The 13,052-nt window shown below is 44.1% G+C and overlaps 2 protein-coding genes across 2 annotated transcripts in view; one reads left to right on the plus strand and one right to left on the minus strand.

The window, feature by feature from the left end:
- Positions 1 to 27: 27 nt before the first annotated feature.
- On the plus strand, positions 28 to 10,561 carry LOC121540321 (fibronectin type III and SPRY domain-containing protein 1). Its single transcript, XM_041849103.2, has 12 exons — positions 28 to 203; positions 1,228 to 1,323; positions 1,519 to 1,650; positions 4,260 to 4,361; positions 4,829 to 4,851; positions 5,289 to 5,410; positions 7,572 to 7,781; positions 7,995 to 8,093; positions 8,249 to 8,402; positions 8,511 to 8,845; positions 9,150 to 9,238; positions 9,371 to 10,561. The coding sequence occupies exons 1-12, from the start codon at positions 189 to 191 to the stop codon at positions 9,479 to 9,481; spliced, it is 1,488 nt and encodes a 495-aa protein (XP_041705037.1). The 5' UTR covers positions 28 to 188; the 3' UTR covers positions 9,482 to 10,561.
- Positions 10,562 to 10,711: 150 nt separating this feature from the next.
- LOC121540323 (signal-transducing adaptor protein 2-like) overlaps positions 10,712 to 13,052 on the minus strand; it is a 29,662-nt gene continuing 27,321 nt past the window's right edge. The window contains exons 12-13 of the mRNA XM_041849107.2: positions 11,961 to 12,104; positions 10,712 to 11,825 (exon numbers count right to left, since the gene is read on the minus strand). Coding sequence (XP_041705041.2) covers positions 11,770 to 11,825; positions 11,961 to 12,104 — 200 coding nt within the window. The 3' untranslated portion in view covers positions 10,712 to 11,769. The remainder of the gene's footprint in view (positions 11,826 to 11,960; positions 12,105 to 13,052) is intronic.

The following is a 13,052-nucleotide window of genomic DNA, read 5'->3' on the forward strand; positions in this document are numbered from 1 at the left end:
GTCCTTTCTACTGCATCTGCGCAAAACACACGACCGCCCTAAGCGTTGGACGAGAGATGCAATGCACTCCAGCAGCATCAGTACCAGCCCAGTAGTCAGTGTGCTGCAAATAAGTCGAAAAGAGGAGACGGCAAAGAACAGTCTTTATAATTCCTGATACACCGGCACTGGTTCCTTGGAACGGCAAGATGGGAGATCAGAAGGTAGGAGGAACCGATCGAACAGGTGTTTTGTGTTTGCGGCGGTCGCAGGGCGTACAAAGAAAGGAGGAGTAGCGCGGAGCACCGGGACTTTGTTAATGTCTTACATCATTGTCTTGTATTGTGTCATTTATTAAAACCTTGAATGGCTACGTCTTCTAATTGATTTAAAAGATTAGGCGCATTTCGTGGAGGCACGTCGACAGCAAGGTTTGCAGTCCCTCAACCATTTGCTGCTCTGAGCATCAGTTTTCGCCAAGAAGACACCCATTCGTTTTCGAGGAAAACTGCACCTGACCGCGATAGGTCCCAAAATAGTCTTTATTGATTAAACTTGTAAATGCATACCAGTCCAAGACACATTCACAACTGTCTGTTTTTAGTTTATATCGATCTGCAGAGAACGAGGTTGCCATAATATATAGGTGGGTGCAGAGAGTGTCCCATTATACCTATGATTTGGGCCTGGCTCATAGCCTATAGCATCAAGGAGCATATCAAATGCTTCTTGGAGTGTATGACCTGCCTGACGGTCGTGGGACTGGACTGTCGACTTTGGAAATGTCCCACATAATTTGTCCCACATAATTTGCCTGGACCTTTTTTAATGCAGTATCATTCATTCAATGTGTGAGTTTGGCTGCTGCAGAGATGGGGTTCCCATGGTGCCTAGTGTAGGCTATATGATGAGTTATACCCAACAACTGGAGACGCATTATTAAATAATGGATGTGCATACTTCCGGTCAAGTAGCAAGATGCCTGCCCTGGTCACAGTTTACACAGAAGGTGAAATTACTCCCAAGAGATGCAGATGACCAAGTACTGACCATTTATGATTCACCCTTACTAATTTGAATGTAGGCTGTTGTAAGGAGGAGTGATCTGTGTTATCTTGAAGCAAGGTATTTCATGAAATATTCTACTGTATATTCTATAATTGAGAACCTGGTCCAACGTCAAAATGCGATATAGATTATTCTTAGGCAGATGCCAGGCTACTTTTAACTTTCTGTTACATTCTGCAGGAGTCGCTGCGTAAGATCACCACTACCCTGGCCCTGAAGAATGATGAGATCACAAACTTCATCTGCTGTCTGAAACAGAGCCTGGAGAACCTGGAGGTACTGTACACACCATCTGGGCTGGTCTAACATTAAGATTACAGTCTGAAGTAAGATTGCAGTATGTGCGCGACACAATAGAAGATGCACTCATATGGTTTTATGAACTTGGCATAGTGTACATGCCGTACTAGTCTGACTTGATGGTCAGAGAGTCTATCAGTGAACTGATTCCTTCCCTATTGGCCCCTGCAGGGGAACTCCAGCCGTGTCCAGGAGGACCTGGAGACAGAGTTCAGCTCCCTCCACTCAGTACTGGATGAGCTGAAAGACAGTATGGTCACCAGGATCAAACAGGAGAGGGCCAGCCGCACCTATGAGCTACAGGTCAGTTCACCTTTTTTAGGCTTTTACTGGATAAGGATTTTACAGGCTTTTGCTTTGCATTTCTTGAGATTTTAAGATTTCAGTCATTAACATTCAACATTGAAACAGTTTTTTTATGACTTCTCCAGGCTATCCGATCATAGGATCGATTTATGATCAGTTTAGCATGACTCATTCTCAGGTTTAGAATCGGGATAACCTTTTGTGAATAAAGCCATGTGCATACTGATTCAGTGTTGCTTAGAAATGTTGCTATGAAAGGCTGTGTGTGTTGGGGTCTGCAGCATTATTATTCCTAGAGGATTATTGTGTCTGTGTACTGTAGAATCCTGTTTACCTCTCAGCCTCTGAATGTCAGTTAGCCAGTCAGTCAGACAAAGCAAAGGCATGGGCAGCTTTACATAACTACATTGCATAACATACCTACACTGCATCATAGTAACATACCTACACTGCATCCCTCTGTGCTTGATTATGTGAGTGGGAAGTGTAGAAACCAAAGTGATATACTGTACAGCCAATTACAGTAGGTTAATTGAAAAAAGGAAGTGACTCATGGCAATTCAACTCAAATAACTTTTCCTGTGAACTTTCCTGTGATGGAAAGAAACCTCAATGACACAGTACAGAAGACATTTGTTATACAGTGGGGGAAAAAAGTATTTAGTCAGCCACCAATTGTGCAAGTTCTCCCACTTAAAAAGATGAGAGGCCTGTAATTTTCATCATAGGTACACATCAACTATGACAGAGAAAGAGAAAAAAAATTCTCCAGAAAATCACATTGTAGGATTTTTAATGAATTTATTTGCAAATTATGGTGGAAAATAAGTATTTGGTCACCTACAAACAAGCAAGATTTCTGGCTCTCACAGACCTGTAACTTCTTCTTTAAGAGGCTCCTCTGTCCTCCACTCGTTACCTGTATTAATGGCACCTGTTTGAACTTGTTATCAGTATAAAAGACACCTGTCCACAACCTCAAACAGTCACACTCCAAACTCCACTATGGCCAAGACCAAAGAGCTGTCAAAGGACACCAGAAACAAAATTGTAGACCTGCACCAGGCTGGGAAGACTGAATCTGCAATAGGTAAGCAGCTTGGTTTGAAGAAATCAACTGTGGGAGCAATTATTAGGAAATGGAAGACATACAAGACCACTGATAATCTCCCTCGATCTGGGGCTCCACGCAAGATCTCACCCTGTGGGGTCAAAATGATCACAAGAACGGTGAGCAAAAATCCCAGAACCACACGGGGGGACCTAGTGAATGAACTGCAGAGAGCTGGGACCAAAGTAACAAAGCCTACCATCAGTACCACACTACGCCGCCAGCAGACTCAAATCCTGCAGTGCCAGACGTGTCCCCCTGCTTAAGCCAGTACATGTCCAGGCTCGTCTGAAGTTTGCTAGAGTGCATTTGGATGATCCAGAAGAGGATTGGGAGAATGTCATATGGTCAGATGAAACCAAAATAGAACTGTTTGGTAAAAACTCAACTCGTCGTGTTTGGAGGACAAAGAATGCTGAGTTGCATCCAACGAACACCATACCTACTGTGAAGCATGGTGGTGGAAACATCATGCTTTGGGGCTGTTTTTCTGCAAAGGGACCAGGACGACTGATCCGTGTAAAGGAAAGAATGAATGGGGCCATGTATCGTGAGATTTTGAGTGAAAACCTCCTTCCATCAGCAAGGGCATTGAAAATGAAACGTGGCTGGGTCTTTCAGCATGACAATGATCCCAAACACACCGCCCGGGCAACGAAGGAGTGGCTTCGTAAGAAACATTTCAAGGTCCTGGAGTGGCCTAGCCAGTCTCCAGATCTCAACCCCATAGAAAATCTTTGGAGGGAGTTGAAAGTCTGTGTTGCCCAGCGACAGCCCCAAAACATCACTGCTCTAGAGGAGATCTGCATGGAGGAATGGGCCAAAATACCAGCAACAGTGTGTGAAAACCTTGTGAAGACTTACAGAAAACGTTTGACCTGTGTCATTGCCAACAAAGGGTATATAACAAAGTATTGAGAAACCTTTGTTATTGACCAAATACTTATTTTCCACCATAATTTGCAAATCAATTCATAAAAAATCCTACAATGTGATTTTCTGGAGAAAAAAAATCTCATTTTGTCTGTCATAGTTGACGTGTACCTATGATGAAAATTACAGGCCTCTCTCATCTTTTTAAGTGGGAGAACTTGCACAATTGGTGGCTGACTAAATACTTTTTCCCCCACTGTATTAAAAGTAAAAATTGTCTGGACTGTGATTAAATATATCCTTCTCTCTCGCTCTCTCTCTGGTTCTCTTGCGCTCTGGCTCTCTCTCTCTCTCTCTCTCTCTCTCTCTCTCTCTCTGGTTTTCTCTCTCTCTCGCTCTGGTTTTCTCTCTCTCTCGCTCTGGTTCTCTCTCTCTCTCGCTCTGGTTCTCTCTCTCTCTCGCTCTGGTTCTCTCTCTCTCTCTCGCTCTGATTTTCTCTCTCTCTTTCGCTCTGGTTTTCTCTCGCTCTCTCTGGTTTTCTCTCTCTCTCTCTGGTTTTCTCTCTCGCTCTCGCTCTCGCTCTCTCTCTCGCTCTCTCTCTCGCTCTCGCGCTCTCTCTCAGAGTCAGCTGAGTGCGTGCTCCAAAGCCCTGGAGAGCTCTGAGGAGCTTTTGGAGGTAGCCAATCAGACTCTCTGCTCCCCGGAAGCAGATGACTTCACTCAGGTAACGGCTGGAAAAAAAGCTTCTACAACCTAACTACTTTCATTTCCATATTTTATGCAATGATGCCATTGGTATTTTGCTTGAGGATATCCATAATGGTTTTAGTGACATTTTAGTCATTTAGCAGACACTCTTATTAAGTGTGACTTACAGTAGTGAGTGCATACATTTTTGTACTTTAACGTACTGGTCCCCTGTAGGAAACAAACCCACAACCCTGGCGTTGCAAGCACCAGGCTCTACCAACTGAGCTACACAGTTACTACCTGTGCCTTATCTTTATGTACCTTTATTGTAAAGCAGTACAGTATGTTGATCTGATGTGGATCGTTGTGATGTATGTTTACTGTGTAACACAAATGTAATGTTTTTCAATTGTAAGGATGTGGCTGCAACTCCGTTCTTTCTCGGTCCATATCTCCTCTCTCCTTCTTTCCCTTTTGCTTTCTCTGTCTGCTTCTCTCCAGGCGGCCAAAGACATTAAGGATAGGTATAGTACATTGCTCTTAATTTCTCAGAGTATCTTCTTAACTCACTAACTATCTGCTCACCCACACGCATTCCAACAAAATATAGATTAGATACAATCACGCTGTAGCATGCCCTTTTACCGCTCTGTATTTCATCTAACCTGAGTCTTCTTGCTCACCTCACCTGTCCTCTCTGTCCCAAACATCTGTCAGTCCCTCATGACACATGCTCCAGTCTAGCCCCTCTCTGGCTGTGTCAGTTTAGTTTTGTACGTTTCGAGTGAGTGTGTCTGTTCATGATTCACAAATATGTTTTTCTGTGGTACTTTAGAAATAGTATGTTATTATAGCTCTGTGTAAAGTGATTACTAGTTACAGTAGTATTACAGTCAGTCCTTCAGTTGGTTGAATAATGAGGCATGTCTCACTCTGTGTCTCTTTCTTTGGGGGAGAGCAGTGTGACAATGGCCCCTGCCTTCCGTTTGTCGCTGAAAGCCAAAGCCAGTGACAGCATGAGTCACATGATGGTGGACTTCACCCAAGAGCGGGAGATGCTGCAGGAAATCAAGTTCCTCCCAGGTCAGTCTGGGAGCCATTATGTCTGTCTATTGGTTCCTCTTTAATAACAGCAATGGACAATGCTCTTACAACCATAGAAATAAGAATGAATAAAATGGGCGTCTCCATTCAAGTCAATAATGGCATAATGGGTGGACTGGCAGCCATTGCGAGTTTACCCATATGAGCAAAGCAGGAAGTACAGTGAGGGAAAAAAGTTTTTGATCCCCTGCTGATTTTGTACGTTTGCCCACTGACAAAGACATGATCAGTCTATAATTTTAATGGTAGGTTTATTTGAACAGTGAGAGACAGAATAACAACAACAAAAATCCAGAAAAACGCATGTCAAAAATGTTATAAATTGATTTGCATTTTAATGAGGGAAATAAGTATTTGATCCCCTCTCAATCAGAAAGATTTCTGTCTCCCAGGTGTCTTTTATACAGGTAACGAGCTGAGATTAGGAGCACACTCTTAAAGGGAGTGCTCCTAATATCAGCTTGTTACCTGTATAAAAGACACCTGTCCACAGCAGCAATCAATCAATCAGATTCCAAACTCTCCACCATGGCCAAGACCAAAGAGCTCTCCAAGGATGTCAGGGACAAGATTGTAGACCTACACAAGGCTGGAATGGGCTACAAGACCATCGCCAAGCAGCTCGGTGAGAAGGTGACAACAGTTGGTGCGATTATTCACAAATGGAAGAAACACAAAATAACTGTCAATCTCCCTCAGCCTGGGGCTCCATGCAAGATTTCACCTCGTGGAGTTGCAATGATCATGAGAACAGTGAGGAATAAGCCCAGAACTACACGGGAGGATCTTGTCAATGATCTCAAGGCAGCTGGGACCATAATCACCAAGAAAACAATTGGTAACACACTACGCCGTGAAGGACTGAAATCCTGCAGCGCCCGCAAGGTCACCCTGCTCAAGAAAGCACATATACAGGACCGTCTGAAGTTTGCCAATGAACATCTGAATGATTCAGAGGAGAACTAGGTGAAAGTGTTGTGGTCAGATGAGACCAAAATCGAGCTCTTTGGCATCAACTCAACTCGCCGTGTTTGGATGAGGAGGAATGCTGCCTAAGACCACAAGAACACCATCCCCACCGTCAAACATGGAGGTGGAAACATTATGCTTTGGGGGTGTTTTTCTGCTAAGGGGACAGGACAACTTCACCGCATCAAAGGGACGATGGACGGGGCCATGTACCGTCAAATCTTGGGTGAGAACCTCCTTCCCTCAGCCAGGGCATTGAAAATGGGTCGTGGATGGGTATTCCAGCATGACAATGACCCAAAACACACGGCCAAGGCAACAAAGGAGTGGCTCAAGAAGAAGCACATTAAGGTCCTGGAGTGGCCTAGCCAGTCTCCAGACCTTAATCCCATAGAAAATCTGTGGAGGGAGCTGAAGGTTCGAGTTGCCAAACGTCAGCCTCGAAACCTTAATGACTTGGAGAAGATCTGCAAAGAGGAGTGGAACAAAATCCCTCCTGAGATGTGTGCAAACCTGGTGGCCAACTACAAGAAACGTCTGACCTCTGTGATTACCAACAAGGATTTTGCCACCAAGTACTAAGTCATGTTTTGCAGAGGGGTCAAATACTTATTTCCCTCATTAAAATGCAAATCAATTTATAACATTTTTGACATGCGTTTTTCTGGATTTTGTTGTTGTTATTCTGTCTCTCACTGTTCAAATAAACCTACCATTAAAATTATAGACTGATCATGTCTTTGTCAGTGGGCAAACGTAAAAAATCAGCAGGGGATCAAATACTTTTTTCCCTCACTGTAAAAGCAGGAAGTGTAACCAGCAATCTGTGCTCTGATTTGTTGAATCAACTCAAATGACATTACAAAAAATGCATTCCATTGCATGAGCCACGTCAGTTAGCATAATTTGAATGAACATTCTACATCATCATGGAAATTATTGCATTACAATACCAGGCAGCCATTGTGAGTGTACCCATGAGTTTACCAGTCAAATTGCCAAGGTTCCAAGCCCGTTCTATTCATTCTTATTTCTGTGCTTACAACATTCTCTACTGAAGTTATATTTCAATTAACTGTTGTGACAATGGCTTTTTGGTACCACCCATGTTGACCAAACCTAGCCCTCTCAGTGTGAATGACGTAAGCCCAATTTCTCTCCCTCTCCCCAGTGCCTGCCACCCCAGAGATTCTGGTGTCAGAGTGTCAGGTGTGTGACAACACGGTGACGGTACAGTGGGCTCTGCCGGAGCCCGACACCAAGATTGATCACTATGACCTGGAGCACCGCCGCACCAACCATGAGGGGCCGCCCCGTGCCCGGGAGGACTACCCCTGGATGGTGGTGGAGGGCATTCGAGAGACAGAGTACACCCTTACAGGTAAGAGTGTAAGGCTAAGGGTTATGTTAGAATTAAAGCTAGGGTTAGGGTTGGGCTGGGGATGTGGACATGGAACTAGGGTTAGGGTTATGGCTTAAGTTAACTAGTAAGATGAGGGCCTGTCTTTAGATGCAGTAGCCTAGGAGGAATAGATGTACTTAAATTGACCAACTGTGATTATCAAGTACCCTTTATGTTATTATGTGATTTCAGGGCTTCGCTTTTACACACGTTACATGACGTTCCGTGTGAAGGCGTGTAACAAGGCTGTGGCAGGAGAGTTCTCTGAGCTTGTAACACTGGAGACACATGGTGAGTGAACTGGACATAGTCCTCCACTCAGGAGGGAGAATGCATGTACACTGTATCTTGTTGTCCTTAATGTCTTCTGATGTTATAAGAATCAGTGTCAGCACATCAACATAAAGCCTGTCTCTATCTCTCCACCCCTCCACTTCTCCCTGCAGCGTTCCTGTTCAAGCTGGATGCAAGCTCGTCCCATCAGAACCTGAAAGTGGAGGACCTCAGTGTGGAATGGGACAGCTGTGCGGGGAAGGTTGTCCAGGACATCCGCAAGGACAAGAACAGAACCAACCAATCTCCCATGCACTCCCCAGCCAGGTCAGAAACACTTTCTGCCAAAACCTTTGTGCACACTTTACAGTGTATAAAATGAAAGTCGAGGTTCAACTTTGGCGTCCTCTGACTCTCCCTCTTCTCCTCTCCTAGGACGGCCATGAATTCACCGAAGAGAGTGCCGTCTGCTCGGGTCGGCAGAGACCGATTCACGGCTGAGTCCTACACCGTACTGGGCGACACCTTTATCGACGCAGGCCAGCAGTACTGGGAGGTGCGGTTCGATAAGGAGAGCAAGGCGTTCGCTGTGGGCTTGGCCCTGAGGAACCTGGGCCGCTTTGACCAGCTGGGGAAGAGCAACGCCTCGTGGTGCATCCACCTGAACAACTGGCTGCACCAGAGCCTCACAGCCAAGCACAACAACAAGGCCCGCACCCTGGACTGTCCCATCCCGGACCGCATAGGGGTCTACTGCAACTACGAGGAGGGTGAGACAGACCCCCAGATACACCTCAAATATATCTCCTCCACCTTATACTGTAGCAGCTTTTCTACATCCAGTCAGGAGGACCACTTAACTTAGACTGACATACAGTACATAGTGATTTGTATTTAAGACCAACCTTCATTCAATTTGATTAAATAGGTCTGGATTAAGGATTGGATCAGGGGTGGGTTAGGTAATGTTCACTTGAGCCTGTCTGCACTCTGTCTGTGTTCCGTAGCTATGCTGCTGTATCAAATCTTAAGCTGCCTTAGAGTTTGTGTGACATTACATTTCTCTCCATCCAGGTGCACTGTCCTTCTACAACGCCAGAACCAAGACACTGATGCACACCTTTAGAACCAAGTTCACTCAGCCTGTCATACCAGCGTTCTCGGTGAGAAACTTTGATTTTGTTTACTTTGTGGGTCACAATCTCTATGCGAGTCACAGCAGAAAGAAATGAAACCATTGTTTTCGAGAAAACATGCCTTATATGTTACATTTGTGTTCTGTCGAACCCCTGAAGGTGTGGAATGGGAGTTTCTCGGTGCAGACAGGTCTGCAGGTGCCCAGTGCGGTGCAGAGTGGCCAGAGGAAGAACAGTGGTACCAGCAGCTCCAACGCCAGCCTCACCTAGACCCATCCAGGCACCTGCCACAACCGCTGCAGAACATTACCCACTGAGGCTGTGTGGTGCTAGGAGCTCAAACTGGCCCCAGCGCTGCCGCTGCTCACCCCAACGCCACCATACACACTATGCCTGCCTGCCTGGGGTGATGGGTCTACTCTGCCTCATCCAAGTCAACTCATTACACTCCCTGTGCCTTCCAGAGGTGCCCTCATCAGTATACACACTTATGCAGAACTGAATCAGTCATTTAATTCATATCCATAATTAAACAAAGGCAAAATGACGATAACCCAGTTACCAGTATATTAGGAGCTAGGCGCATATGTTAATATTTCAAAGCAACAGTCAAGACCCCAATACAACGAGAAACAAATAGTCCATATAACTTGGTTGTAGTACAGCAGTCATTAATACATACTGAATGTTCAGAATCTTCTGCCTATAATTTAGCTAGTTGCTTCTCAGTACAGAAACACCTAATTTACCTGTATAACCCAAATAACTTTGTAGCAAAATGACATGCTTATAATCAATATATAAACACTTGTTTATTGCTACATAAGGAATGTATTGAATTCTACATCGCCAGCAGCTGTGTGGGGACAGAGGTGGAAATACAGTACAGCTGATTGTTTTGGAGAAGTGTTTGTATGGGGGAGCATGGGTCTGAATTTGAGTGTGTTGGTTTGAAATGTACTGTTACATGTGTGTCCCCCTGACCTGTCACCGTTTAATCACCTGAAGTGAGAAGAGAAGCCATTTTATGAGCTGGGTGGGGACTCCCTGGATAACAAAGAGACATTTCGAGATGTTGCTGCAAGTATTTAGTTCAATGTTAACACCATTCCTTATTCACCTGATGTCTAAACTCAGTGCTGGTGTGCTATTTTAAATACAGTCTTATGTTCTTGTCATGTTGATGGTATGCATCGTATGAATATAACCTGCAATGCTTTAACGCTTCCACTGGATAATATTTGTACTTTATTTCATGGGTGAAAAAATTTCACAATGTAAATATGTCCCTTTCATTTTTCCACTACAGTATGTATCTGTCACACTGAGTTAATAAAGCAGTAAGACAGCCCTGTGTTTAGCTCATTATATACATTGAGGACAAGTACATTTCAGGAGTAAAGACTACTACATTTTGAAAGATATCAGATCCATTTTGTTCTCACAAGAATATAGACATGATATAATCCCTGTGATTCCTTTTAGTTCATTCAGGACACATTCAAAAGACATTGGCTTTATTGCTTTTCTGACAAAAGTCTGTCATAGAACTGAGAGACAAATATAATGCTCCCAGTAAAAATTGTAGTATTATATCAGAAGACAAAACATATTAAACAAGAGCCAACAACACTGACAGGTTTAGACAAATATTTGATACTGTAGGCCTATTGGATTATAGAAAAAAAATCAAGTTGTACTTTTTAAGTAATTGTACAAATCTAAAACAACCTTGGTGTGGATAATGTGACATTTACATGGTGATTTACAGTCCGTTCATCTGCTAGTGTGTGGTTTGGATGAAGCGATCAAGGAAGGAGGAATCGATAAGGCATTAATCTTCTGAGAGTCTGAGCTGCCCAGGGTAGGATGAGGCCAGAGAGAGGGATACACAGCCCTTGTCTGTCTGTCTACCAGACATTAGCTTAGTTTACACCTTGCGCTAACGTGTGTTTCATGATCAATATGATCCAATCACTATCTGATCAAGGTGTCGCGTCTACACATTGTATTAAATCATTTTACATTTTAGTCATTTAGCAGATGCTCTTATCCAGAGCGACTTACAGTTTTTAGTGAGTGCATACATTTTTCCACATTGTGACCAGATTAGCTGGTGCTTCCCTGTATGCAAATTACTTGACAGATATTCTTTCAAAAAAATATGAATGTATTTATTTTAAAACAATTACTTATGCCATAAATCAATGGTGCTACCTGTCAATGATTTTAGAGGCCGGTATAAGGATTATTTAAATTGTGGGCACATTTAGAATGTGGACAAGATCAGGACAAAGGGCGCATGTTAGCACCAGGTATAAACGTGGCTATAGACAGATTCTCTGGGAGAATTTGACCCAAAGGCATTCGGCACCCATCTGACATGCTTTGAACTGTAATTCACATATAAGCGACAGTACTTAACTGGCCCTAGTAGGGCCAATTTTAATCAAGCTTTAGGGCAGTAGTAGGGAGTTGAGGCAGTGTCCCCAATTTGTTGTGAGGCCATTGTTGTAGCAGGTTTTTCCACCTGAAGATGGAATAGCTGCCAGGAGAGGTCACTGTTGATGCGCCATCCTCTTCTCCAACTTCAGTTTCAGCTCCTCAGATATGGCTGAAAGGAAGACAAGAAAGTCAAGAAACCAGCATTTATGGGTTTAAGTTCCCTGAGCGATTACCTCTCATAATCATATTGTAGATGGATGGAACTCTTCTAAATGAAAAGATAGAACTAAAACGGTTGACCTACTCTGAGCCACAGCGTCTAGTGGGCCAGAATTTACAGCGAGGCGTCTCAACCTGGCATCAGGGGTCTCTGTAGAGGTGGGGGGGAAGGTACGAGGTGTAGGAACAGGGGGCATCAGTGGTGGCTTCAGGGCCTTCCTCTCAGCTCCTAAAACACAAGGGAGAATGTTTTCATTGATTGATCGATTCCAAAAGGGAAGATTCAGTGTCACGCAAGCAGCAAACCAAAAAATAAACACACAACAGAAAACAACAAAACAAAGTGCCATGATATGGGTGGTTCCACGAAACTAGTGCCTTTTGCGTCCCTTTGATATTTTAAGTAGAAATTGTGCACAAACATTGTGTATAGTGTTGTACCGAAAGGTTTATGGATCGAATCCCCGAGCTGACAAGATCATCCCCTGGCGCCGATGACGTGGATGTCGATTAAGGCAGCCCCCGCACCTCTCTGATTCAGAGGGGTTGGGTTAAATGTGGAAGACACATTTCAGTTGAATGCATTCAGTTGTACAATTGACTAGGTATCCCCCTTTACCTTTTATATGTTTTTCTTTTCTTTCTTTTGCTGTTTTTCGGCTTTATTGCTATCTATTTGAGAGTATAGCTTCCGTATACTAACACCACATTCCCTGTGTACATGTGGTTTGTTCTAGTAGAAATACATCTATAACATGTTCTGTTCTCCCGAGTGGCACAGTGGTCTAAGGCACTGCATCGCAGTGCTAACTGTGCCACTAGAGATCCTGGTTCTGTTGTAGCCGGCCGCGACCGGGAGACCCATGGGGCGGCACACAATTGGCCCAGGGTAGGGGAGGGAATGGCCGGCAGGGATGTAGCTCAGTTGGTAGAGCGTGGCATTTTGCAACGCCAGGGTTGTGGGTTTGATTCCCACGGGGGGCCAGTATAAAAATAAATAATGTATGCACTCACTAACTGTAAGTCGCTCTGGATAAGAGCGTCTGCTAAATGTCGTAAATGTAATGTTCTATCCTGTATTTCTATCTGATATTATATCTAGTGGCCCTTTTGGGTATTTTAGATTACCACAGGTGTCTGCAATTACCTCTGGCTCGCTGTGTGGCCTTATCTGTCC

The sequence above is a fragment of the Coregonus clupeaformis genome, chromosome 26 (assembly GCF_020615455.1).
Source record: "Coregonus clupeaformis isolate EN_2021a chromosome 26, ASM2061545v1, whole genome shotgun sequence".
In the NCBI taxonomy this organism is placed as follows: domain Eukaryota; kingdom Metazoa; phylum Chordata; class Actinopteri; order Salmoniformes; family Salmonidae; genus Coregonus; species Coregonus clupeaformis.